General features: G+C 38.9%; 1 protein-coding gene across 3 annotated transcripts in view; it reads right to left on the bottom strand.

Annotated features, from left to right (window-relative positions):
* CFH (complement factor H) overlaps positions 1-27,921 on the bottom strand; it is a 127,992-nt gene that overhangs the window by 20,842 nt on the left and 79,229 nt on the right. Inside the window, exons 14-19 of one of the 3 annotated variants that reach the window (XM_070746350.1) lie at positions 27,015-27,194; positions 22,593-22,757; positions 19,511-19,681; positions 18,281-18,457; positions 2,703-2,879; positions 2,143-2,319 (exon numbers count right to left, since the gene is read on the bottom strand). In XM_070746350.1, coding sequence (XP_070602451.1) covers positions 2,143-2,319; positions 2,703-2,879; positions 18,281-18,457; positions 19,511-19,681; positions 22,593-22,757; positions 27,015-27,194 — 1,047 coding nt within the window. The remainder of the gene's footprint in view (positions 1-2,142; positions 2,320-2,702; positions 2,880-18,280; positions 18,458-19,510; positions 19,682-22,592; positions 22,758-27,014; positions 27,195-27,921) is intronic. The other 2 variants (XM_070746351.1, XM_070746353.1) reach the window with 2 other exon arrangements.

Raw genomic sequence — 27,921 nt, 5'->3', positions numbered from 1 at the left:
GGGGGACATGATCGAAACATTTAAATATGTCAAAGGGTTAAATAAGGTTCAGGAGGGAAGTTTAATAGGAAAGTGAACACAAGAACAAAGGGCAACAATCCAAAGTTAGTTGGGGGAAAGATCTAATGCAACAGAGAAAATATTATTTTACTGAAAGAGTAGTAGATCCTTGGAACAAACTTCCAGCAGACGTGGTTGGTAAATCCACAGTAACTGAATTTAAACATGCCTGGGATAAACATATATCCATCCTAAGATAAAATACAAAAAATGGTATAAGGGCAGACTAGATGGATCATGAGGTCTTTTTCTGCCGCCAGTCTTCTATGTTTCTATGTATGCCGCCATGTCAGGAATTAAAAATCCCTGGGTAATATCTTAATACAGAAAGTAGGCCTCTGTTAAGAATGCTGAGTCATTCAGAGGCAGTTGAGCGTGCAGCAACCTAGCAATTATATGAATGGTATTTAATTAGGCAAGAGCTCCCTGCTCTTTCTATGTCTGATCTCTATGCCTGTTCGCTGTTAGCTTGTGTGCTGGTGCTGTTCGTGGAAATATGCTTTGAAGAAGCTGAAATGCTGTACAAGACTATGTCACAAAGGTGTTGGATGAAGGTGGTGCCGTGGATATTGCCTACCTGGACTTCAGCAAAGCCTTTGATACGGTTCCACATAAAGAGCTGATAGATAAATTAGTGAAGATTGGACTTAATCCCTGGATAGTTCAATGGATTTGCAGCTGGCTGAAGCATAGACATCAGAGAGTTATTGTTAACAGCGAGTATTCTGAGCAGAGTCAGGTTACAAGCGGTGTGCCACAAGGGTCTGTTCTGGGTCCTATTCTTTTTAATATGTTTGTGAGTGACATAGGGGAAGGTTTGGTAGGGAAGGTTTGCCTATTTGCCGATGACTCTAAAGTGTGCAATAGGGTTGATATTCCTGGAGGCGTCTGTAATATGGTAAATGATTTAGCTTTACTAGATAAATGGTCAAAGCAATGGAAACTGCAGTTTAATGTTTCCAAATGTAAAATAATGCACTTGGGGAAAAGGAATCCTCAATCTGAGTATTGTATTGGCAGTTCTGTGTTAGCAAATACTTCAAAAGAAAAGGATTTAGGGGTAGTGATTTCTGACAGTCTCAAAATGGGTGAACAGTGCAGTCAGGCGGTAGGGAAAGCAAGTAGGATGCTTGGCTGCATAGCTAGAGGTATAAAAAAGCAGGAAGAGGGAGATTATGATCCCGCTATATAGAATGCTGGTGAGACCACATTTGGAATACTGTGTTCAGTTCTGGAGACCTCACCTACAAAAAGATATTGACAAAATTGAACGGGTCCAAAGACGGGCTACAAGAATGGTGGAAGGTCTTAAGCATAAAACGTATCAGGAAAGACTTAATGAACTCAATCTGTATAGTCTGGAGGACAGAAGGAAAAGGGGGGACATGATCGAAACATTTAAATATATTAAAGGGTTAAACAAGGTCCAGGAGGGAAGTGTTTTTAATAGGAAAGTATACACAAGAACAAGGGGACACAATCTGAAGTTAGTTGGGGGAAAGATCAAAAGCAACATGAGAAAATATTATTTTACTGAAAGAGTAGTAGATCCTTGGAACAAACTTCCAGCAGACGTTGTAGATAAATCCACAGTAACTGAATTTAAACATGCCTGGGATAAACATATATCCATCCTAAGATAAAATACAGAAAATAGTATAAGGGCAGACTAGATGGACCAGGAGGTCTTTTTCTGCCGTCAGACTTCTATGTTTCTATGTTTCTAAGTTGGTTCCTGGAAGGTATTGAGCTAAGATAGTTGTAGCAAGGTACTAGTAAGAGACTAGTTTATTGTATGTATAGTATAGACAGTAGTTGTAGTAGTAGTATAAAGAAGTGTTTAATTTTTTAACTCCATTTCTACTGGTCTGTGGCTGGCTGACTGGTTGGATTGGTGGGCTGGCTGGACTGGTTAGCTGGTTGGGCACAAACAGACTACCTTGCACAAATGCAAGCTCTGATACGCCCCTCTCTGTGGATTAATTAATAAGATAAATAATATTTCATTTCTGAATTTTAAAAAATGTACTCTCCATGTGAATTTTGTGAATCTCAGCAAAAATATAGACCATATATTCCTACCTTGACATCTTGGCAAGGGTGACCAGTTATTTTGTCTACATGTTACAGTAGCTGATTCAGATATCTCAAAACCGTCATTACACCGATAAGTTATTTTCTCGCCATTCGTGTACTTCTTTATTGTATCTTCACTAATTCTAGCATTTTCAACTATAGGGGGTGTGGGACATGTTGCATCTAAATTGATAGAGGATACAAAACTTCAATTTCCTGAAGTGATTCAAAATAGATAGAATATAGGCCAAAAATAAATTATGACAAAATATATCATCAACATTAGGCCAGCTAAAGACACAAAATTGTTCATGTTGATCGATTCCAATAATGCTTCCATTGGTTAATTTAATCTAGGCTTTTTTGACCATACAATGTAAAGAATCATTCAATTTCTAGAACAACAAATGCCTGTTTTTCTGAGTCCACATAGATTGAAAGAGTAAGGCAGCATAGATTGAAAGAGTAAGACAGCAAGTTTGTCCTCTTTCCTTTAAGCATCACTTTTCAACAATGTTGTTTCAAAAACAATTAATTTGTGAAGTTCAAAAATAAAATTACTGTACCTTTACAAGTGAAGGATCCTACCCATTCTCCTTTTATACATGTCTTTTGAGTAAGGTCTTCAGTATCAAATCCATCATTGCATATATAATTTAATATTTTTCCAGAATTATACAGTTCTGCATCATCTTGCTCCAGTGAAGCATTAGGGATTTGGGGGGCTGGACCACATGACTTTTCTGGGGGGGGGATGAAAAAACAACTTTCAGTAGAAATTAATTTATGCCAAGATTTCTTAAAATATTTAAAAAATAAGCATATTATCATCAATAGCAGTTTTAGAAAGTTAAGATGCAAGAGCACTATTCAGTTTACCCTAACCTTTACAAAGAACTCATTCATAGGAGACTGTCTATTTCAGAAGTTCAATGCATTTTTAAAAATAAAATTCTAAATACAGGTAGTGCTTGAGTCATAATTGAGCCCAAAATTTATGTTGCTAAGTGAAACTTTTGTTAAGTGAGTTGGCCCCATTTTACGACATTTATTGCCACACTTATTAAGTTAATATTTATTTATTTATTTATTTATTTATTTATTTATTTATTTATTTATTTATTTATTTATTTACTTATTTATTTATTTATTTATTTATTTAGTCCAATACATAATACACATTGAAGAGAATAGATATGTAGTAATATAAATAAAGAAAATAATAGAAGATATAAAAGTATAGGTGAACATATTTGAAAGGAAGAAAAGATAAACGAGATAAGGAGAGACAATTGGACAGGGGACGGAAGGCACACTGGTGCACTTATGCACGCCCCTGGAGAGGTCAATCGTGGATAGTCTAAGGGGAAAATGTTGGGGGTTAGGGGTTGACACTACTGAGTCAGGTAATGAGTTCCACGCTTCGACAACTCGGTTGCTGAAGTCATATTTTTTACAGTCAAGTTTGGAATGGTTAATATTAAGTTTGAATCTGTTGCATGCTCTTGTGTTGTTGCGATTGAAGCTGAAGTAGTACAGGTAGAATGTTGCAGCATATGATCTTGTGGTCATTACTTAGATTGTGTTTTAGGTATCGTAGTTCTAAGCTTTCTAGATCTAGGATTGATAGTCTGCTTTTGTAGGGTATTCTGTTTCGAGTGGAGGAGTGAAGGGCTCTTCTGGTGAAATATCTTTGGACATTTTCAAGGGTGTTGATGTCCGAGATGTGGTATGGGTTCCAGACAAATGAACTGTATTCAAGGATTGGTCTGGCAAAAGTTTTGTAGGCTCTGGTGAGTAGTGTGAGATTGCCAGAGCAGAAGCTGTGTAGGATCAGGTTAACAACTTTAGAAGCCTTTTTGGCGATATTGTTGCAGTAGGCTTTGGCACTTAGATCATTTGATATTAGCATTCCAAGGTCTTTTACTGAGTGGGGGGTTGGCTGTGAGAATTTGTTTATTCAGTTTATATATGAGGTTCGGATTCTTTTTGCCAATGTGGAGAGTAGAACATATGCTGGTTGATATTTGAAGTTGCCAGGTGTTAGACCAATCTGAGACAAAGTCGAGGTCTTTTTGGAAAGTAGATGTGTTGTCCGTGGTGCTGAAAAGTTTTACATTGTCGGCGAAAAGAGCACAGTTGCTTGTGATATGATTGCAGAGGTCGTTGATGCAGAGAATGAATAGAGTAGGTCCTAGTACGCTGCCTTGGGGAATGCCACTTTTAACCGGGACAGGGGTGGAAATGGCACTTCCAATTTTGACAACTTGTTGCCTGTTTGACAGGAATGCAGTAATCCAGCTATGGAGGAATCCTGAGATGCCATAGGATTTGAGTTTTAGGAGTAGTTTGTCATGGACCACTGAATCGAAGGCTTTGCAAAAGTCAATATAAATTGCATCAATGGATTTTCCTTGATCTAGGTGGGTAGTCCATATGTTTTTGCAGTGAAGTAGTTGAAGGTTGAAGGATAATTTCTTTCTGAATCCAAATTGTTTGTTAGAGAGTAGGTTATTAGATTCTAAGTAAAGGTTGATTGATTTATAATTGATTCCATGACTTTACATGAGATGCAGCATAGTGAAATTGGTCTGTAGTTGTCAACGAGAGAAGGGTCTCATTTTTTGAAGATGGGGATGACTACTGCTTTTGACCATAGCTTGGGGGGTATGCTGGTCCTGAAGGAATTTTGAAAGATGATGCTTGGTGGTTCGGCTATAGCAGAAGAAAGGTTTTTTAGGAACTATGTGCAAAGACCATCTGGTCCGACTGATAGAGAAGGTTTGAGGTCTCGGATTGCTTTTTCAACATGGTCTATAGTGAAGTCTACTTTGGTTAGGTCGTTTAGAGAGTTTGAGGTGTGATTTGTGAAGATGGGGGAATGAGCCATTACTGTTAACGAAGACAGACCAAAGAAAGAGTTGAAGAGGTTAGCTTTGGATGGATCATCATGGTATTCTTTGTTGTTGAGTCCAACGAGAGGTGGAATAGGTCTAGAGTCTTTGAGTTTGTTGTTGACAAAGTTGTAGAAGGCTCGTTTAGGTTTGGTGAGAAGGAGATTCTCCTCTTGTTTGCTGTGGTAGTTGAGACATTCTGCTTTTATTTGTTGGCAAATGCTTTTGTAGCGTCTTTTGAAGTTGGTTACTTGGCCTTTTTTATTTTTACACCAGTGAGATCTTTTTTTGGTTTGTAGTTTCCTTATTGAGACAGGTAAGTTATTTTTTTGTTTTTCTTCTGGTTGAAGTTAGTGGTACATGTAGTCTGATAGGTCTTTTAACTTGTAGTAAGAATGTGTTGTAGAAATCATTAATAGTGTTGCAGTTAGAAAATATAGTTTGCCGGTCAAGAATTGAGAGATTGGCATCTATGAGTTTGTAGTTGGATTTCCTAAAATTATACTTAAATGACACATGATACAGGTGAAAGTTATCCTGGTGTAGATTGAGATTGAAGTTAATCATACTATGATCCCTGTTGGAAAAAGGTTCTGTTACATGCAGACCATAGATTGTGCTTTTGCTATTACAGAATATGAGGTCAAGACAGCTGTTAAGTCTAGTATTGTTTAATACTAATTGGTCAAGTCCCAGGCTGGTGATGGCATTGTATAAGGTAGTGTGGATTGATTCCGTGCTGCATTCATTTAAGGTCCAGTTAATGTGAGGTAGGTTGAGGTCACCAGGGAAGATAATGGGGTAAGGGCAGGAGGTTGCCCATATTAGCAGTGAGGTTAATTTGGTTGCATGAGTGATGACGGAGTCAGGAGCTCTGTAGCATAGTAGGAAGCGAAGTGTGAGATTGAGGGAAAGATCACATATAATGGTTTCTGGGAGGATAAGATCATGTGCAACTTGGATGTTTTTTAGATTGAGTGATTTTTTATACAATATAGCTATACCGCCTCCTCTGCGGGATTCACGGTCAGACCGAAGGACAAGGTAGTTACTTGATGTGATGATGGAGTCAGGATAGGATGTATTTAGCCATGTTTAACAGACAAAGATCAAATCAAATAAGTTGGTGTCTAGAAGGAGGAGGAATTCAGACAACTTGTTAATTATACTTCTTGCATTGATTAGTTTACATTTAAGATTGAGTTTGGGTTCTGGGTTGAAGTTGGGCTGAGTTGAGTTGAATATAAATTGGAATGGATTGAGGTTGGATTGAACTGAGGAAATAAGGAGCACGCTTTCCTATTCTTGGTTGGAAGTACTGGGGATGGCAATTTGTTGATGAGAGGTGGTGGGTTGGAAAGTGTGGGATGGTTGAGGAGGGATGGGATTTTTGAAGGGAGGGTTATAGGTCTTGGTTTTGATGCATTCAGTGTGGTAGTCTACGTATAGGTTGGTTTCACCAAGCTCAATCATTGTAATTGTTCAGTTAGTAACATGGTTGTTAAGTAAATTTGGCTTTGACTTTGCTTGTCAGGAAGTCACTGCAACCATCATAAATATGAACTACTTGCCAAACATCTGAAGTTTGATCATATAACCATGGGGATTCTGCAACAGTTGTAAGGGTGAAAAACGATAATACATCAGTTTTTTCAATCCCATTGTAACTTTGAACAGTCACTAAATGAACTGTTGTAAGTCAAGGACCATCTGTATCACATAAGATTTTGAGAGATACTCTATATGATTGAGTCAGAAGAGCATACATTAATATTGTATCATTTAAGTATAATTGTACTGTGCATTTACTTAAATACATTTTCTATAGCAAGGGAAAAAACCTGAAGAAATTAAAGTTTGGTTTTAGATTTGCATAACTGCTTCTCTGCCCTGACTTTCTCTAAGAAAAACTGTTGTGGCCTGCCAGCGGCCTGTGCAGCTGGCACCCAAGTAGGACAGTGAGAAAGAAGAGGCTACTCCTCTTCTTGATCTAAGAGCCTGCAGAGCTGCCAAGAAATGGAATGGTTACTCCAGAGGAGGTCTCCTCGGGAGTAAGATTGGGGGCTAATTGGCTACTCCCCTAGTATACTTAAGAACAGTAGAGATGGCTGAAAGGCTGCAATAGTTCAGACAATAGTTCAAAACAACAGTTCAGACTTGGATATCTGTCATGAATTGTCATCTCCACCCCATGTCCAGTCAGCGAAGCAGTGGAAGTGATGTGCCGGTGCCTGGAGGCTGTTGGGGCCTGGATGGGTGTAAACAAACTCAAACTCAACCCAGACAAGATGGAGTGGCTGTGGGTCTTGCCTCCCAAGAACAATTCCATATGTCCGTCCATTACTCTGGGGGGAGAATCATTGACCCCCTCAGAGAGGGTTCGCAACTTGGGCGTCCTCCTCGATCCACAGCTCACATTAGAGAAACATCTTTCAGCTGTGGCGAGGGGGGCGTTCGCCCAGGTTTGCCTGGTGCACCAGTTGCGACCCTATTTGGACCGGGAGTCACTGCTCACAGTCACTCATGCCCTCATCACCTCGAGGCTCGACTACTGTAACGCTCTCTACATGGGGCTACCTTTGAAGAGTGTTCGGAAACTTCAGATCGTGCAGAATGCAGTTGCGAGAGCAATCCTGGGCTTCCCTAAATATGCCCATGTCACACCAACACTCCGCAGTCTGCATTGGTTGCCGATCAGTTTCTGGTCACAATTCAAAGTGTTGGTTATGACCTATAAAGCCCTTCATGGCACCGGACCAGATTATCTCAGGGACCGTCTTCTGCCGCACGAATCCCAGCGACCAGTTAGCTTCCCACAGAGTGGGTCTTTTCTGGGTCCCGTCAACTAAACAATGCCGCTTGGCAGGACCCAGGGGAAGAGCCTTCTCTGTGGCGGCCCCGGCCCTCTAGAACCAACTCCCCCCAGAGATAAGAATTGCCCCCACCCTCCTTGCCTTTCGCAAGTTACTTAAAACCCACCTCTGCCGCCAGGCATGGGGGAATTAAGATTCCTTCTCCCCCTAGGCCTTACAATTGTATGTATGGTATGTTTGCATGTATGTTTGTTTTTTTATATTAAGGGGTTTTTAATTCGCTTTTAGTATTGGATTATTATTGTATATTGTTTATGATTGCTATTAGCCGCCCCGAGTTTTCGGAGAGGGGCGGCATATAAATCCAATAAAACTAAACTAAACTTGTGAATCCCTGTTTCTCTGCTTCAGATTTCTTGAAAGACTCCTGGGCATTTTTCCAAGCGCTTAAACATTATGTGAAATAACAAGAATTGCATTGTTTTGAGTTAAGTGTGTCTGAACTTACGCCAGCTGCTAATGTAGATGTCAGGCTGAACTCTCTAACTCCATGTGAAGATTTAGAGAGTTCAGCCTGACAGGAGATTAATTAGCAGATGACTTTCTGCAAGAAAGGATTGCATTTTGATTTGTGTGTGTGTGACCACTGCTAAGCCAGTTGTTATTATTAATGGTTCACTGATTAAAGTAAATTCATTCAAAAGGTGTGTTTTTGATCCATTCATAAATGGGGACAAAACAAAAACCACAAAAAAGGGTTTTGAGGTATTTGGGGATTTATTAAAATTACATTTTAAAAGCAAATTAATGGAAATATTTGATTAATTTATTCACTCTATACTTTGATTTAGAAGTAGAGTGATTTTTAGACTGTGCATATATGTTTGATTTTCAAATTGTGCTTTAATTTTAACTCTCTGTTCATTGTGTAGAGTCATTTTTATGAGTTAGTCAATTATATAAATTATTAAAATAAGTTTTAAAACCTTTTTTAAATAAAGTTTTTCTTTATCTTCAAAGGAGCAAGCCAGGGCCAGGTTTTGAATGACCATTAAAACTGAAGACAGAAGTTATATCCCATTTAGCCCTGATAGAAAGCAAATGTACAAAATGTTAACAACAATTAAGGAAAGCCAGAAGCTGACTTTAGTTTCAAGCATCAGATCTTATTTACAAAAATAATTAAGAAATCCAGCAAGGAATTATGCATTAAATTTAATTATTGGTGCTATATGGATTCATTATCTCTCTTATTCCTGTTCCAAAAGTGTGCTCAATAAACTGTATGTTTCCATGTAACCTGGAACCTTTTTATAGGCTAGTTAACCTAAATTAAGGACAGACTGATATTACCCATTCTAGAGCATTCTGATGTTCATTTTATTCTTTTTATAGGAGAGCCTTTTCAAATGCTGTTGAAGTATATTTGGTACATTGCTCAACAATAATAACTGTGAAAGGGATCTGGGAGTCCTAGTGGACAACCATTTAAATATGAGCCAGAAGTGTGCAGCAGCTGCCAAGAAACATTTCTAGGCTGCATAAACAGAGGGATAGAATCAAGATCACACAAAGTGTTAATACAACGTTATAATGTCGTGGTAAGGCCAAACTTTTGGTCACCACAATCCAAAAAGGAAGTTGAGACTCTAGAAAGAATAGAGAGAAGAGCAACAAAAATGATTAGGGGACTAGAGGCTAAAACATATGAAGAACGGTTGCAGGAACTGGGTATGTCTAGTTTAAGGAAAAGAAGGACGAGGGGAGACATGATAGCTGTGTTCCAATAGCTCAGGGGCTGCTACAAAGAAGAGAAAGTCCAAAGCACCTTAGGTAGAACAAGAAGCAATAGGTGGAAACTAAATAAAGGAGAGAAGCAACTCAGAACTAAGGAGAAAGTGGAACAGCTTGCCTCCAGAAGTAAATGCTCCAACACTGGAAGTTTTTAAGATGTTGGATAACCATTTGTCTGAAGTAATGTAGGTTTTCCTGCCTAAACAGGAGCAGGAAGACCTCCAAGATCCCTTCCAACTGTTGTTGTTGTTGTTATTGTTGTTGTTGTTATTATTATTATTTGCACATTTGTACAAAAGTAGAGCTCATCTGCCTGGAATCCACACTGTACACCATGTAGCATTTAGACTTATATACTGCTTCATAGTGCTTTTACAGCCCTGTCTAAGCAGTTTACAGAATCAGCATATTGCCCCCAACAATCTGGGTCCTCATTTTACCCACCTTGGAAGGATGTAAGGTTCAGTCGACCTTGAGCAGGGGGTGAGATTTGAACTGCTGAACTATAGCTAGCAGTTAGCTGAAGTAGCCTGCAGTGCTGCACTCTAACCACTGTGCTACCCTGGCTCTTATATGTATTCATGTTTTAATACTTGACATTAACACAATTGAGCAAGTCCAGAGGTATTTCATGAGAAGAGTACTCCACTCTTCTGCTCACAACAGAATACCTTATGCCACCAGGCTTGAAATTTTGGGCTTGGACAACTTACAACTATGTTGCCAATGGTTTGACCTAAGCGTAGTAAAACAAAATTATCTGCTACAATACTCTACCTGTCAATAACTATTTCAATAACTTTAATTGCATTAAGAAATCCAAATAAAATAGTGAAGCTCAATTATAACCTGATGTGGAAGAAAATGTTAAAACAGATGAAGAGTTGGAAAAATAAAAAATTGAGAAGGATGGCAAAGATAAGAGCACTTAAAATGATGATTATCTCAAAAATGATGTATTTATTTCAGGTTTTACCAGGTACCTTTTCAGATGCAAAATTGAGGGAATGGGATAGTAAATTGAATTATTGGATAGAAGAGAATAAAAGACCTAGAATAAGGAAAAGATGGCTGATTGCTAATGAAAAAGATGGAGGATGGGGAAGCCCTAGTTTGGAGCTATATAGAGACGTGTTTCAAATTGAAAGATTAATGGAGCTGCAGATATTAGAGAATAATAAATGGGTTAGATTGGAAAAAGAGATTAACAAAATTAATAATAGAGAGCTGTTATTTATAAAATGGAATAAAAAGGAAATCAATAAATTGATGGACCCTTTAAGGGGACTTTAGAAATTTGGTCAAAACGGCATGGAAAAATGGGAATAAAAAGATCAAAGCTGTCAACTTTGTATGTATTAAATAGAGATAACGAAATTAATTTAAATAAAATTATAAAGGAATTGAATGATAAAGGGATAACCAGAATAGAACAGTTATATAAGAAGGATGGAAGAGTTAGCAGAATTCGTTTAGAAAGGTGGTTGGGCCAACAGAGATGGTTGCAGACAAACACAATAAGCAAACAATTGAACGAAAGGGAGAATAAAGAAACATTATTAAGAGAAGAAACTCAACTGGAAAAATATTAAAAGAAAAATGGGATGATATAAAAGCACAAGCAAGTAATATATACAGAATGTTATCACAGGCGGAAGAGAGTGTGATAAAAGGATTAACTAGATGGTGGCAAAATGAAGTACAAATAGACGAAAGAGAGATGAAGGAGATAGTTGAAAATATACAGAAAACAAAGGATACAAGAGTTAGAGAAATGAGGAGGAAAATTTTACATAAGTGGTATTATACACCAACACAACTTGCATATTTTTAGAAGAAGGGGAAAGGCACTTGTTGGCATGGATGCCAAGAGAGAGGAGTTTTTATGCACATGTTCTGGGAGTGCTCAGTAGTACAGAAATTTTGGAAAGTAGTGCAAGATGAAATGAACAGGATGTTAAATATTAATTGGACAATTACAAAAGAAATGACAGTACTGGTAAAAAAGGGAGACTTAAGAGAATTTAAAGAAATAAAAGTAGCAGCATTGGAAAGCACCCAAGCAGTAATTGTATTGGGTTGGAAAGAAGCAGCAAAATGGATGATACAGAATTGGTATCGGTACATGGTGGACCACATTTGCTTTGAAATTATGGAGGTAAAGATAAATATGTATAATGAAAATAAATTGAAAAAACTGATGGAGCGATGGGAAATGGTGAGAGGTTATATGACAAGTAGAATTTGTGATTTAGCCATTAAGAATAAATTAGAATCACTCTTTGATATATAAATAGAACACAGATTCCAGTTTAGAAGAATATTAAAGATGTTAGTACAGACACTCCAATTGGTGGTGGGGTATACAGTGGTACCTCAAGATACGAACCCCTCGTCTTACGAACAACTCGTGATACGAACCGGGGGGTTCAGAAAAATTTTGCCTCTTCTTACAAACTTTTTTCGAGTTACGAACCGGCATTCGGAGACTGCTGGGAAGCCGCGCGGCTGTTTTAAAAGGTAACAGCCGGGCGGCGGGGCTTCCCAGAAGCCTCCCGAACGCCGGTTCGTAACTCGAACAAAGTTCGTAAGAAGAGTCAAAATTTTGCTGAACCCCGGGTTCGGTTCGGGAGGTTGCTGGGAAGCCCCCCCAGGCTGGCTGCAACCTTTTAAAACCCCCACGCCGCTTCGCAGCTGTCTCCCGAAGCCGAATGCGGAAGTTCGGCTTTAGCGTTCGGCTTCAGGAGACAGCTGAGAAGCGGCGCGGGTGTTTTAAAAGGTCGCAGCCGGCCTGGGGGGCTTGACAGCACCCCCCCCCCGAACCCGGGTTCGAGGTTCTGGGGGTGCTGGCAAGCCCCCCAGGCTGGCTGCAACCTTTTAAAACACCCGCGCCGCTTCGCAGCTGTCTCCCGAAGCCGAACGCGGAAGTTCGGCTTTAGCGTTTGGCTTCAGGAGACAGCTGGGAAGCGGCGCGGGTGTTTTAAAAGGTCGCAGCCGGCCTGGGGGGCTTGCCAGCACCCCCCCGAACCCCGAACTTTTGCCAAACATCCGGGTTCGGGGTTCGGGGAGCTGCTGGGAAGCCCCCCAGGCCGGCTGCGACCTTTTAAAACACCCGCGCCACTTCGCAGCTGTCTCCCGAAGCCGAACGCGGAAGTTCGGCATTAGCGTTCGGCTTCAGGAGACAGCTGGGAAGCGGTGCGGGTGTTTTAAAAGGTCGCAGCCGGCCTGGGGGGCTTGCCAGCACTCCCCCGAACCCGGGTTCGGGGGGGTGATGGTAAGCCCCCCAGGCCGGCTGTCACCTTTTAAAACAGCCGCGCGGCTTTCCAGCAGTCTCCGAAAGCCGTTTTTTTGCGGGGGGTTTTTTGGTTGCACGGATTAATTGACTTTACATTGTTTCCTATGGGAAACAATGTTTCGTCTTGCAAACCTTTCGTCTTACGAACCTCCTCCTTGCACAAATTAAGTTCGTATCATGAGGTATTACTGTATATGTATATCGTCAGGTGATGGGTGCACCTTCACAGGACACTGTTTTTATGTTGTATGTATGTAGTTTGTATGTTTTAACATTTAAAATTAATAAAAAAAATTATAAAAAAATTACTTTAATTGCAATCATACACAAGCACGCAATAAATACAAACTAACGTTTTTATTTATTATGTTCCAAACTCGATTGCAGAAAATATGACTTCAGCAATACATTGGACAATGCCTGCAATGCTGTACTTGACTCCATTGTTACTTCATCAAACTCCCATAGCTTAAATCATGGCCCTACCGGAACGGCCCCGCTCCCCCTGTGCGCGCGTGAGCAATTTTTCGCTTCTGCAGATGCAGAAAATGGGAAAAAAAGTAAGTGCCTGCTCGCTGCTGCCCACCGCCATTTGCCCTCCCATCGCCCGCTTGCCACCATTTGCCCCACATGGCAACTCCCCCACTGCCCGCTCTACCGACATGCGGCCCCCTCACCACCTTACAGCAGTCGCGGAAGCAAAAAAACCTGTAATTTTTACCGGATTTGCTCCAGTTGCTCGTGCACATACGTGCATATCCAGCTGCAACTGGAGCAGGCCTACACGCTCCGCTTTCCACAGCGGAACGATGGTTCCGGGCATTCCAGCTGCTGCCCATGCCTGGCTTCAACCCTAAACTGTCTACCATGCACCTCACCCCATTTCTAAGAGGTCTGTAAGGGGTGTACATAAGAGTACCAGTGTGCTTACCATCCCTGTCCTATTGTTCCCATTTATTTGTACCCTGTATTTACAGTTTTTATATTCATGTTTATACATATACCTGTTATCTTATGTTTGACAAACCAAATAAATAAATAAAATAAAGTTATCTCTCCAGGTGGAGGTGAATGGGCTGTTGAATTCTATAGTCACATTCTCAGTAGACAGGGATAAGAGGGAGTGCTACAGAATCTATTTCATTTTTTAACCTTTACTTTTTTTTGTTTACTTCCCAAGAACAAAAATTAGGGCTTGACTATGCAGATTTAAAATTTCCAGCCTTTTGTCTTTTCTGGTCTGTCACTACAGCCATAACTTAAAATAATTATGCATATATTTCTGAATACTCACGGGTGATAACCATACTCTTAGGAAACACTTGATTCTTAGATCATCAAGGTTAGCTTTATCTATTCTCTGCTTATGTACTAATCCAGTCAAGAATGGATTTAAATACTAATTGCCACTCAGACAATTAATATTTAAAATAAAGTATATAAAATCAAGCATTTATAAATAACATTTACATACTCTGAACTTCCCTAAGGTGAGAAAGACATTTAAATCTAGACATAACATCATTTCATCTACATTATTGCAAGACAGGTAGCTAACATTCCATTATCATCTCTGCTCATGAGTTGCTAATAAGGCAGAAACAATAAAAAATTGTAGAGGTACTTGGAGATGTTTTTTTTAGAAGATTTGAAAATGTATATCAGTCATTCAGTAAATAAACTTTGTATTGCTGCAATGGAATAAAATGCTAGTATGGGAATATCTTTCTGGAATGTTCCTTTAATTTCATAGTATCTTTTAAAGATTATAGCTTTAATGTTAAAAATATACTATGTTCTTAACAATACAGTATCTGTCATCTTTAAGATACAATTGGTATGCAGAGAGGACGTGGATTAGGATGGGTTCCAAACATTTTTACTGTCACTCTCTGGGCGTGGCTTATTTTGTGGGTATGGCTTGAGGGTCATGTGAGTGGGTGGGAGGGTTGCTGGGTGATCATGTTACTGGGTGGTCATATGACCAGAGGGATGTGGCCAACTTAACATCACAGCGTTAAAGTGCCTGGTCTTTCCTTGCCTCAAAGGCCTCAATGAGATACAATTTCCATGTCCATTTACTACTACTGAACATCCAAAATATATTATTTAATCCTATGTTCTTTCTTCCTTGTCTCTCTCTTTCTCCCTCCCTCCCTTCCTTTTTCTTTCTTTTTCTTTCTTTCTTTCTCTCTTCCTTCCTCTTTTTTCTTTCCTATTCCTTTTCTTTCTTTCTTTCTTTCTTTTTTCTGTCCTTCCTTCCTTCATTTCCTCTCTCTCTTAATACCCTATATGAGTCCTAGACTCCACCATCACCCACCACAAATGGATGGCTTTAGAATTTAAAACACTTTTTAAAAAATACAATAACCTGGTTAATATCTTCATTTTGACAAATTTAAACATTTATGACCTTCAAGTTAAACCTATACTTTTATATCTTTTCTTCTATTCTTTTCTTTATTTATATTACTACATATCTATTCTCTTCAATGTGTATTATGTATTGGACTAACTAACTAACTAACTAACTAACTAACTAACTAACTAACTAAATTAAAAAAAAATGTCCTGTTATATTGCCAGTGCACCTAAAGATGAAATATTTTATGCTAGTTTCTTTAATCTGAAGTTATAAATTATATTAATCCCATCATTAGAAATAATGAGAAGTATGTTTTAATTAATAATTTGATTAATGGAAATTGGTTTTCTAGAAAAAACATCTGGTAGTTCTAAGGAAGATTCCTGAGGTTTAGATCCTTATTAAGTCTGAAGATTTGTAGAAAAGGAATGCTAAAAACATAATTTATTATCATTATGGAACTACAAGTTTAGGCTTTATTTTCTGCTAAAAGTAATTAATGGGTTTTTCATGAATAATAAGGAAATAGTTGCATGTATCCAACATATTTCTGTTTCCAGTCATGTTAGAAGGAGGAGGAAAGCCAAGTTGCTTGGTGACCAACTATGGCGTTTTACCATTAAAAAAAAACCAAAAACCCACCAGCAGAGTCAATTTAAATAGTTTGTAAGGCAGCCTGGCAGTGAATGTGCTCCACATAACTGCTGAAGGCTTGGAGACAAGAGGAGCCGAAATAACTCCCCAGGAGCTCAAACGCTGAATGCTAAAGGTTTACCCCAAAGGGCTGTGGAAGATGGCACCCAAATGCATAGGTAAATAAGTGGTCGACTAGCCGAGACAGAGAGCCATGAGCCTCCCCCAGTAATAACTTTCATGCTCAGAGACTGTAATGCTTTTTTTGATCATGCAAGTTATTTGAGAGACATACAAGCACATTGAGATTGGTTTAGATGATGAGACAAATGGCAGATGCGAGGGTGACCAGGGGGGACTGGGTGAAGGCTATAGACGCTGTTGCTTCTCTTTTGACCATTTGAGGCAAAATATCAGATGCCAGGGACCAGACACCGTTGGGAGAGAAACAGCAAAGTGAGGAATTTCTAACTACCGAGGGGTTAGGGGTATGAAGGGTATGCTGGCTTTTGATCTGGAGAGAATAATGTGCATTGTTGGGAGGAATAAACTGCAGGAATCCCTGGATGAGGAGTGACCTGCATCTTGGGGAATCTATCTTGAGGATGTTTATTTATTTATTTATTTTTATTTATTTATTAGATTTGTATGCTGCCCCTCTCCGTAGACTCCGTAGACAAGGTACCAAGGACCTTGGACTCATATGGATACAGATTGTAAAACCTGGCACCCCCACCATCACCTCCCCTTCCCTTTATGGACCGATTCTTCTGGCTTACTCTTTTAAGATCGAAATGGACTTTACTGTTGTTATTTATATATATTTTATATATTACTGTAGATTGGAGAGAAAGGTCTTTGTTTTTCCCAGAGGAAACATAATGGTCCCTGCTTGAGAAAGCCAAGCAATTCTAGCAGATATCTAGTAGAGACCAGCCAGAATAGCACTGAAAATAAACACTTATTAAATAAAAGTTATACTGCTGAAGACTAAACCCAGACAGGCAAAATGGCAGCGCCGGACTTACCCGGCGGCAGGCTTTGCTGGAGGGACCGGGAGACACGGTCCCTCATGGCGGCCGCCATTTTGGATCCCGGGCGAAATCTCGCGATGCGAGACTTCGCTCGGGAGGTCAGGCCTGATTGGCCAGGCTTCTGATTGGTCCGGGCGGGGCCTGCTTGCCCTATATAAGGGCGAGCAGGCCCGGGGCTCTCCCTTTTCGCCCGGACTGCAGAGGCCACGAGCAGACACCCGCCCGCCCTCCCTATTTTTCAGTGTGCTTAGGGGTCGCCCTTAGGGGGCCGAATGGGAATTTTTGGCAGTTCTGCCTCTTAGCCGAGCTGTTTTTTCGCCCATTCCACACTGAGGAGATGGATGTGCGGTTAGGGGGTGTTTGCATTTATTAGGTTAATTGGCTTACCTTTGGTCATTTGGGTAGGCAGGTTAGGGGCAGAAAACTGGGGTGGTTTAGCAACCGCGCGTTCTCCCTTGGGCATCTTTGGGGATGATTGACAGGTTCTCCGCAAGCTCATGGAGGGAGTTTCTGCCTGAGCAGCTGGGGGGAACCTGTCTTTGGGTCCTGCACCTTTAATTCCCGGATTCGGGTTAGCCGGTGGGACCCCCCCTCATGCACAGCATGGCAGGGTCGCAGGTGATGGTCTGGCCCCTCACCTGGACTTGCATCGAGATACGCCCATGAGTTGCCCAGGAATGTTTTTGGCATAACGTCATTTCCGCCCCGGAAGTATTTGTTTGACCCTGCAGGTCCATTTCCGGGTCATAGTTGATTATGCTAATTTATGCAAAGTATTGAATAAATTATGCAAATTTATGTTAATAAAAATGACCCAGTTTAAATCCAGCTCTTGTGTCTGTGTCGTTACTCCGTCTCTCCAGCAAACAAAAACAAAAAATTTTGCACTGCTGTGCTTACTTACTTTACATATTTTTTTGTTATCATACGGAACTTGCCTAAGCTATCTACATTCACCATCTCTTCTCTGGAGTGGTAAAAGAGTCCTTCAGGAAAGACAATCTTTGAGCTGATTTATTAAACCAATGACACTTTCTAAGTCCCTTATACACTGTGAATAATAGATTTTGACGTCAGAATCCTGCTGACAAAAACTGTTTTGAAAATTTACATGATATTACAAATAAGATTAATGTTTGAGGTCATACATGTGATATTTCAAGACATGTGAAATCTCAATATTTATAAGCCCCTACAAATTCCTCATTGATGCATCTTCCTTGTCCCATTTCTAATATTAACATAGGAATGAAAAAAATACATATGCACTCAAACACAGGGTTGGCATTTCAATAGAAAAAAGTACTATTTCTTACCTTTGCAAACAGGTAGCTTAGACCATTTCAAATTTTCACATCTTACTGTATTTGGCTGACTAATTTCAAAACCTGAAAGGCAGTTATACTCTACAGTTTCATTAGGAAAAAACCTTGTGCGGTTTCCAATTTCTATTATACCATTGACAATTTCAGGAGGAGATTTACATCGTAAATCTAGAAAGAGAAACCATAAGAAGCTTTTTAATGAAAGAAATAAAATATCATAAAGACATTTCTATTGTATCTGTATAGGAAATCTCTTTTAATGAAACATAATTCAAAAAACAAATCTCTATGCTAAAAACAGCTGCTAGTGTAGAACTAGTTCTGAAAGACTCAAATTGCTGCCAACCCTTCCATCGTAAGCGGCTGCCTCTTGGTCATGTGATGCATAATGGAGTGTATAGAGCAGTGATAGCGAACCTTTTTTTCCTTGGGTGCCGAAAGAGCGTGGGCGTGCACTATCACACATGCACGAGTGCCCACACCCATAATTCAATGCTTGGGGAGGGCGAAACAGCTTCTCTTGCCCCCTGGAGGACCTCTGGAGGTCAGAAACAACCTGTTTCCCAACTTCTGGTGGGCCCAATAGGCTCCAAAGACTTGATTGAGTCTTCGGAGAGGGGCGGCATATAAGTCTAATAAATTATTATTATTATTATTATTATTATTATTATTATTATTATTATTATTATTATTATTCCCTGGAGCCAGGGGAGAGTAAAATCTCCCTCCCCATCCCCCCAGAGGCTCTAAGGAAGCCAAAAACGCCCTCCCAGAGCCTCTATGTTGGGCAAAAATCATCTGGCTGGCACACACATGCACGTTGGAACTGAGCTAGGGCAACAACTCACGTGCCAGCAGATATGGCTCTGTGTGCCACCTGTGGCATTCGTATCATAGGTTTGCCATCACTGGTATAGAGCATATACATCCCCTATGCTCGCCACCATATACAGACACAGGTCAAACCAGAAATAGTTTTAGCATCCATGTACCAACCCTGATCTAACTCTCAGAGAGAGAAGAAGGCAGCATCTACAATGTGCAAAGAACCTGATTTGTCGCTTGGAACAAAGCACACACATATACAGAGGCCACTGTGGATAAATGGCTGTGAAGAATTCCATAAGCCATGCTCTGAATGTTCTCCCAAAATTTTGCTTCTTACACTTTATCTGTAATGTCCAGTTTCTTTAAAATAAAGACAAAACTGAGCATACAAACCAAGACAGCGTGGGGGTGTTTGCCATTTTCCATCTTCACACTTTATTTTTTGTGGGCCACGAAGAAGGAAATGTTCTTGACACTTAAGGCTAATTTCTTCTCCACTCTTGTAGATTCTCATCTCTGTTATATTGATGGCATTGGGAAGTTGAGGTGGTGGAGGACAGTTTCCTTTAACAAAACATCTTATAATTAAAATTTGATTAGAATTAGAGCTGAAAATTATCTCATTTCTATTTCACCCAAAGAAGATAAATCCTAAATATTTTCTTAGGAGGATTTATGTCAAATCTCTTGTTTAATCTCTACTGTGATTGAGATGCCATAATGACAAAGAGATTTAAATTCTAATTATATTTGCATGATAAATTATCAGGGCTTCTTTAAGTCAGGATTTCAGTTGAGTTATACAATGAAATTTGCTGCATCCAGTTGATAAATGGCTACGTAGGAGAGCCGACAAATAGTCTTTGTGGTGCTCTTCAGTAGTTTGGTAGTTTTCCATACATTTGCCTATGATATTTTTCTCTCTTTGGCAACTGAGGATGGAGATATTTGTGATCTCATTTTTCTTGAATGTTGATGTCCCCATGTGAGGCTAGGGATGTAGTTTTGGGTACCACAGCCCTCATAGTCTGCTGACCCATAGGCTTCTATCCTTACCCCTACCAGTCAGTATTTGCATTATGTTTCAAAAGATATTTGTTTGTTTGGCAATGTTTTACAGATAAACATTTACGGTAAGAATTAAACAGCATGCAAAAATTAATCGCTTTCAAAGTTAAATAGCAAGCAGATCAGCACCTTAACAATACATCTAAAATACAGGGCATGCAATTAATCCATAAATATTTTGTGAAAGAAATCAATTTGAAACATTTTTCTAAAGAAAAACGCTATTCTAGAAAGCTGGTGCTACTACTGAGAAATTGTGGTTTTATATTTTATATCTCATTCCTCTCCCCTTGTTTCATGGAAGTTGAGCACCTTGTCCTTGGCTGACTGTGATTTCCAAAATATATAGATCAACACCTGGAATTGATACTGATAATCTTGTGGAAACCAATGAATTTCATCAGAAAATGATATCGATAGAGAAGCCACATAGACTTTCCTTTTCACCAATCCTACAGAATGCCAGGATTGACCCAACTGGGGAATGAAAAAAACAAGAAGTATAGCTTCCATCTTTTCTATTTTTATTGTCTTTTCTTTTCTGTTATCTGCTCTAACATTTGGGGTGTGCATAAGTGCACCAGTGTGCCTTCCGTCCCCTGTCCAATTGTCTCTCCTTATCTCATTTATCTTTTCTTCCTTTCAAATTTGTTCACCTATACTTTTATATCTTTTATTCTATTCGTTTCTTTAGTTATATTACTACATATCTATTCTCTTCAATGTGTATTATGTATTGAACTAATTAGCTAGCTAACTAACTAAGTAACTAACTAACTAAATAAATAAATAAATAAATAAATAAATAAATAAATAAATAAATAAACATCAATCTGTTTTTTCACAAACAAATATTTCAGGAGCACATTTTAAACTTTCTGTTTCTTCTGATGATTATTCTTTGCTGTCACCTAGTACTCAGAGTTCATCCTTAAACATTACACCTAGAAACACTCACAAAACAGCCATTAAGGTCAAAACCAATTCAACAGCCACAAACTAAGCTACAACAATATCTAATTACATTAAATACCAATGATATGAGTCATTGTTGCAAGATCTGTGTGCTTTAAGGCCACAATTGATGAAGCAGATGGATCCATCAAAACTTTGCAGCTGTGACGTTAATACAGTAGTTAAATTTAACTGTATTGATCTTTGACACCTATAAACATTGTTTTCAGGATTGATCATAAATTAGATTAAGGTAGACAAGCTGATATTGAACTAGACTATGAGGAAAGTCCACCAGTTAGCACAAAGACAGGTAACCAGCTGAAATTATTCATCTAATCCAGGCAAAGTTTATCTATTCATCACAATATTTGCTCTTCTATGAACTGAACAAAAATAAGATTTAATTAATGTAAATATAGTTAGGAGGTATCCTAGATTATCACAATTTTGGAAAGGAATGAAGATGAATGCCTTGTAACCTGAATGTTAAAACATTTACATTTTATTTTAATATATTTCTTATTGATTTATGAGGGGGAGTTACATTTATTGTAAAGTTATTTTGAAATTAACTAGGAGCAATATAATGATCCAATGGTCTTCTTAAGCAGCAGAAATTCTGAAATTTATTCCAGTGAAATTTTTTACCTTGCCAAGAAACTGATGTAGATGCATGCAAGTACCAAAAATCAAAGACAAATTCCATATTAGATTTGCATGCTTTTATTCTGTGTAAATTCACTTCAATTGCTTAAGACATGAGAGACTCAAAGCAAATAACGTTGTAATGTGACAAATGAAATTTTATCACTGAACTTAGATTGTCGCTTAATGGGGAAAAGTGGACAAAAGTATGCTGTCCAATGCAGACTACAACACAACTGTGTTACAACTGAGTTGACCCCTGAGGTGGAGCTGCTGCTGTGAAGGGAACAGAATAGTTGCTATGGAAGAAACCAATTCTTACCGATACGCTGTTCTGGTAGCAGCTGCCAGACTGCACAATTTGCACGCAACCACTCCGGTGCTGATCATCGGGTGGTGCTATCTTTTTTTCTGAATTTCAGGGCTTTATTGCTTCTTTTTGCATGTGAGGAAGAAAATAATGTCAAAATCGCATAAGCGTGAACGTCCCCTCATGAGATTTCAGCACTTTTTTGCTTCCTGCGCACGTGTGGAAGCAAAATTGCATGAGGGATGCATGCGCACAAGCGTGCTCAAATCAGGAGGATGCACGCAGAGCACACCAGTATGTGGATAAGTGCAACCCACCACTGGAAGAAACAAACTGATTTTAGGGTTAATGCTGTATTTGCTTTTGTCCTTGGTTTGTTGAGAAGGATGTTACATGGAAAGACAGTCCACAGGTGTGCCCACTTTTATTTTTAGAGAAGATTGATATCACCCTATTGAAGAAAGCAGAAACTTGTACGTAGCATGCAAACGATACCTTCACACAGTGGCTCAGGAAGCCATAATCCATCAACACATTTTGTTTGATGCAGATTGGAACCACAGCGGTATTTTGCAAACTGGTTGGTCTTAAACGGCTTTGTAGGTGAAACAGTTGGATGAAAGACTGCAGACCGTGGACGTGTACATGTTCGTGGATTAACTAACAATTCAAATATTGTTACATGAGTATTTGTATAATAAATCCATTATTCTTCTCTTTATTTATATAATCCATTCTTCTTCTTCTAGACTGACTTCATATTCCAAATACATTTATTGATTAATTTCTGCTTTATTCATCTGTTCTCTATTCTGAATGGCAGATCCCTTATGCAGGATTTTAGATTTGATGCAATCATCAGACAGGTAAGCCAGAAAGTTGGCCTTAATGAAGTAGGTGGCATATAGGTTGGATTGATAAACAAACAAACAAAAGGGATAACCTTATCCCTTTCCTTTCTGTTCCCATTCTGAATTTCAAAGCTGCCAGTTATAGATCTCCCCAATTGTGAAGATCATAAGAGCCCAAATCTACGGTAGAATAGTTTAATTTAAAAAATGAAAACTGCAGCTTTGACCCCTCTGTGACAGCCTTTTCTCTGTGACGGCCTCTCAAATATTGGAAGACTGCTGTCATGTCACTCCTACTCCTTCTCTTTCTAAGATTAGACTTACCCAGTTCCTGCATCCGTTCATTGTATCTTTTTAGACTCCAGCCCCCTAATCTATTCAATTCAATTTATTACAGTCATAGACAGAGACCATATGTGTGTGTATGTGTTTGTGTGTGTGTGTGTGTGTGTGTGTGTGTGTGTGTGTAAAGAGCTCGATCTTACTAGTCTCCCTTCCTTTTCATTATCAGCAAAAATGTTATACACACAAAAAATTTATAATAATAAATTATCTATGATAACATCCAGTCTGTCAATTACAGTCTGCTTAATACTAAAAAGTAAAGGAAATAAGCAGTGCAAAGGTTTGCCACATTTGTATAAAATTGCTATAGTGGTTTAAACACGTGTTTCTGATGAATCCACAGTGCTGTTGCACAGAATATAGCTCCTTGTGTTATAGTTATGGACTGCTCGTCCTTAAGCAGCCACTTGAGATAAGAACTACGACATCGAACATGCAAACAAATTATCCACATGGGCAACCAACTGCCCATACTAACGTGGGCAACCAACTGCCCATACCCCATTATCTTCCTCGGAGACCTCAACCTACCACACATTAACTGGTCCTTAAATGAATGCAACACGGAAACCATCCATTCTACTATATATATTATCGTCACCTATCTGGGACTCGACCAACTAGTAACTAACAATATCAGTCTTAATAACTGTCTGGATCTCATCTTCTGCAACAGCAAAAGTGCAATGTATGGCTTACAAATAACAGAACCATTTTCCAACAGTGACCACCGCATGATAAACTTCACTCTCAACCTAAGCCACACTACGATCCACTAAAATAATACAACACCAAAATTCAATTTAAAAAAAACGAACTACGAACTTATTGAAGCCCACCTCTCAACATTAAACTGGAAAACTCTATTCTCTGAATGCTACACCACTGATGACCTCTACAACACATTCCTACTTGAAATGAAAATTATTATCAGACTTCATGTAGGTCTAACATGTACCACAAACAAAAAAAAATAACCTCCCATCTCAATAAGAAAATTACAGACAAGAAAAAAATCTTTCTGGAGGAAAAACAAAAAAGGACAAGTTTCCAACTTCAAAAGCCGATATAAAAGCATTTGCAATCAAATAAAAGCAGAATGCCTTAACTACTACAGCAAACAATAGGAAAACCTCTTAAGCACCAAATCTAATAGAGCTTTCTACAACTTTGTCAACAATAAACTCAAAGACTCTAGACCTATCCCACCTCTCAAAGGACCCAACAACAAAGAATACCATGATGACTCATCCAAAGCCAACCTCCTCAACTCTTTCTTTGTCTTTGTCTTTGTTAACAGCAATGGCTCATCTCCCAATTTCATCAATCGCACCTCAAACTCCCTCAATGACCTAACCCAAGTAGACTTCACTGAAGACTGAGTTGAAAAAGCATTACATGACCATAAACCTTCTCTATCAGTCGGACCAGACGGTCTATGTGCTTACTTCCTAAAAGAGCTCTCTTCTGCCATAGCTGAACCACTAAGCATAATTTTTGAAAAATCCTTCAGAACCAGCATACTTCCTAAGCTATGGTCGAAAGCAATGGTCATCCCCATCTTCAAAAAAGGAGACCCCTCTCTTGTCGATAACTACAGACCAATATCATTATGCTGCATCCTATGCAAAGTCATGGAATCAATTATAAACAAATCAATTACTCTCCATCTAGAAACTAATAACTTGCTCTCTAACAAACAATTTGGATTCAGAAAAAAATTATCCTGCAACCTGCAGCTTCTCCACTGCAAAAATATATGTACAACTCATCTAGATCAAGGGAAATCTATAGATGCAATTTATATTGACTTCTGCAAAGCCTTTGATTCAGTGGTCCATGACAAACTACTCCTAAAACTCAAATCCTATGGCATCTCAGGATCCCTCCACAGCTGGATTACAGCATTCCTGTCAAACAGACAACAAGCGGTCAAAATAGGAAGCACCATATCCACCCCCACTTGCTTAAAGACCTCGGTATATTAATAACAAAAGATTTAAGTGCCAAAGCACATTGCAACAACATAGCCAAGAAGGCTTCAAGAGTTGTAAACCTAATTCTACGTAGCTTCTGCTCTGGCAATCTCACACTACTTACCAGAACTTACAAAACTTTCACCAGACCCATCCTCGAATACAGCTCATCTGTTTGGAACCCAAATCGCATCTCAGACATTAACACCCTTGAAAATGTCCAAAGATATTTCACCAGACGAGCCCTTTACTCCTCCACTTGAAACAGAATACCCTACGAGACTAGACTTTCAATCCTGGGCCTACAAAGCCTAGAACTAAGATGCCTTAAACAAGATCTAAGTATTGCCCAAAAGATCATATGCTGCAATGTCCTGCCTGTCGACGACTACTTCAGCTTCAACCACAACAACACAAGAGCACACAACAGATTTAAACTTAATATTAACCGCTCCAAACTTGACTAAAAAATATGACTTCAGTAATCAAGTTGTTCAAGCCTGGAACCCATTACCTGACTCCATAGTGTCATCCCCAAACCCCCAACAATTTACCCTTGGATTATCCACGGTTGACCTATCCAGATTCCTAAGAGGTCAGTAAGGGACGAGTACAAGTGCACTAGAGTGCCTTCTGTCCCCTGTCCTACTGCTCTCCTATATCTCCTATACCTTTCTTCTATTCTTATATCTCTTCTTCTATTTTTTCATTGATATGTTCTATTCCTATAACTTCTCTTCTATTCTATCTTAGATATATTTTACTATGAGTACATCCTGTATAACCTTCATCGTGTATTTTACTATGTGCTTACCCACTAAAACTCTCATTGTGTATTGGACAAAATCAATCAATCAATAAAGTGTCAGAACAGCCAAGATACCTAGCAGCTATTGGAAAGATGGTTTTTTTTTCATAACTCTGTGTAAAAGGAACATTGAAGGAGTGTGTGATCAAAGATCTCCACCTCTCCTGAGCCACATGAACTTTTTTTGCTGCTCTTCTCTATATCCTCTTTAGAGTTTCAACATCTTTTTCTATTATGATAAAAAAAAACCCTGAATGCAGTATTCCAAGTATGTCTTACCAAAGTAGTATAAAGCTGTACTAATATTTCATGTGACCTTGATAATATTGCTCTATTGATATAACCTAGGACTCCATTGGCTTTCTTAGCAGCTGCTGCACACCGCTGGCTCATATTTAAGTGATTGTCCATTGAGACTCCTAGATCCCTCTAAAAATTAATGTTGTTGAATTACATGCCACATATTTTATACCTAGCCATTTGATTGTTCTTGTCCAAAGATAAAACTTTACTTTTCTCACCACTGAATTTGCATTGCACTGAATTTGCATTTTAGAATCTGCCAGTTTTTCACTACAAAGATGAGGTACCAGTAAACTTGAACCAGTAATTATAACCTGGATCATTTGGTTTTACCATGTACTAAAAGAGCCACCTAATGCTTTTATCATTGGAGGCCATTTCTATGAATCAATATAATCCCATCAGGATTACGTTTGAATTGAATCATTTTCAAAAGCATTAAAATCTTTCTTTTTCATAGATCCTGTGAAAATCCCATTTAAACAGAGATCAAACAGAAAAAACCCCCACACTGGCAGTTCCCATTGTTATCCTGCTGAATCACACTTCTGAGCAATCATGTCAATAATTAATGCCGTTCCAAGATAAGTTTAAAATTCATTTCTATAGGTTCAATCATAACACTCTAGATTACCAAGACATGATGGTACTTCCCACTGTCCATGAAGACACTTAGCTGGGTTGGTCCCAATAATGACATGTTGTCCATTGCATTTGTATTTCACAGTGTCACCATGCCTGTATATGAATGACTCAACCTCGTCTACAAATCCATTTCTAATTGTTGGAGGTGATCCGCATGTTTTTGTTTCCTCTGTTGAAAGCAGCAGAAAAATGAATTACTACATAAAGGTATTAATAATTTAGCTTATTCTAACAATTTGCCCTTGTTATAAGTTATATACCCACTATAACTCCATTATCAAACAATCAATCAATATAAAAATTACAGACAGTTTTTATTTTTTCAGTTTTGTTAGAGGTTTTTAATATCTGTAACAGAAAGTTCTGACCAAATGAAGGAGGAAAATATATGTGAACATCCATATTCCAGCTAACACTCAATTCGTACTGATGTCAACTTGCAAAGCTTTCCAGACCAGTTTTCAAGTTGCCCTAAGTAGTAATATGGGGAGAACTGACAGAGCTGCCTCAAGCAAGAATACATTCCAAACATGCCTTTCTACAGATTGTATCCCAGGCTACCAGAGCCAGCAGGTGGAGTGTGGGTTTTACAGTCAGCCAGTGTGTTCCATTGGAGAATGTGATTTATGACACATGTAGGTGGGAGTGGGGAAACAGGGTCATGAAGACCCATAAATTACATGGGGTCAAAGCTGACTTCACTGGAGTAATTGCTGCAATATTACTCCTAATAAATGACTGGATTTCTTTTGAAACTTTGCTCAAGACTCATGAATTAATTAGGGCATCTTTCAGAAACTTCACAGAGAGTCAGTTCTGACCACATGTAATACATGGACCCCCGTGATCCTGTCTCCCCCCAAGGTGTGTCATAAATTACATTTTCCAATGGAACA

The sequence above is a fragment of the Erythrolamprus reginae genome, chromosome 3, assembly GCF_031021105.1.
Source record: "Erythrolamprus reginae isolate rEryReg1 chromosome 3, rEryReg1.hap1, whole genome shotgun sequence".
Classification (NCBI taxonomy): Eukaryota; Metazoa; Chordata; class Lepidosauria; order Squamata; family Dipsadidae; genus Erythrolamprus; species Erythrolamprus reginae.
The sequence above is the reverse complement of the archived record's forward strand: the minus strand, read 5'-3'. Positions and strand labels throughout refer to the sequence as shown.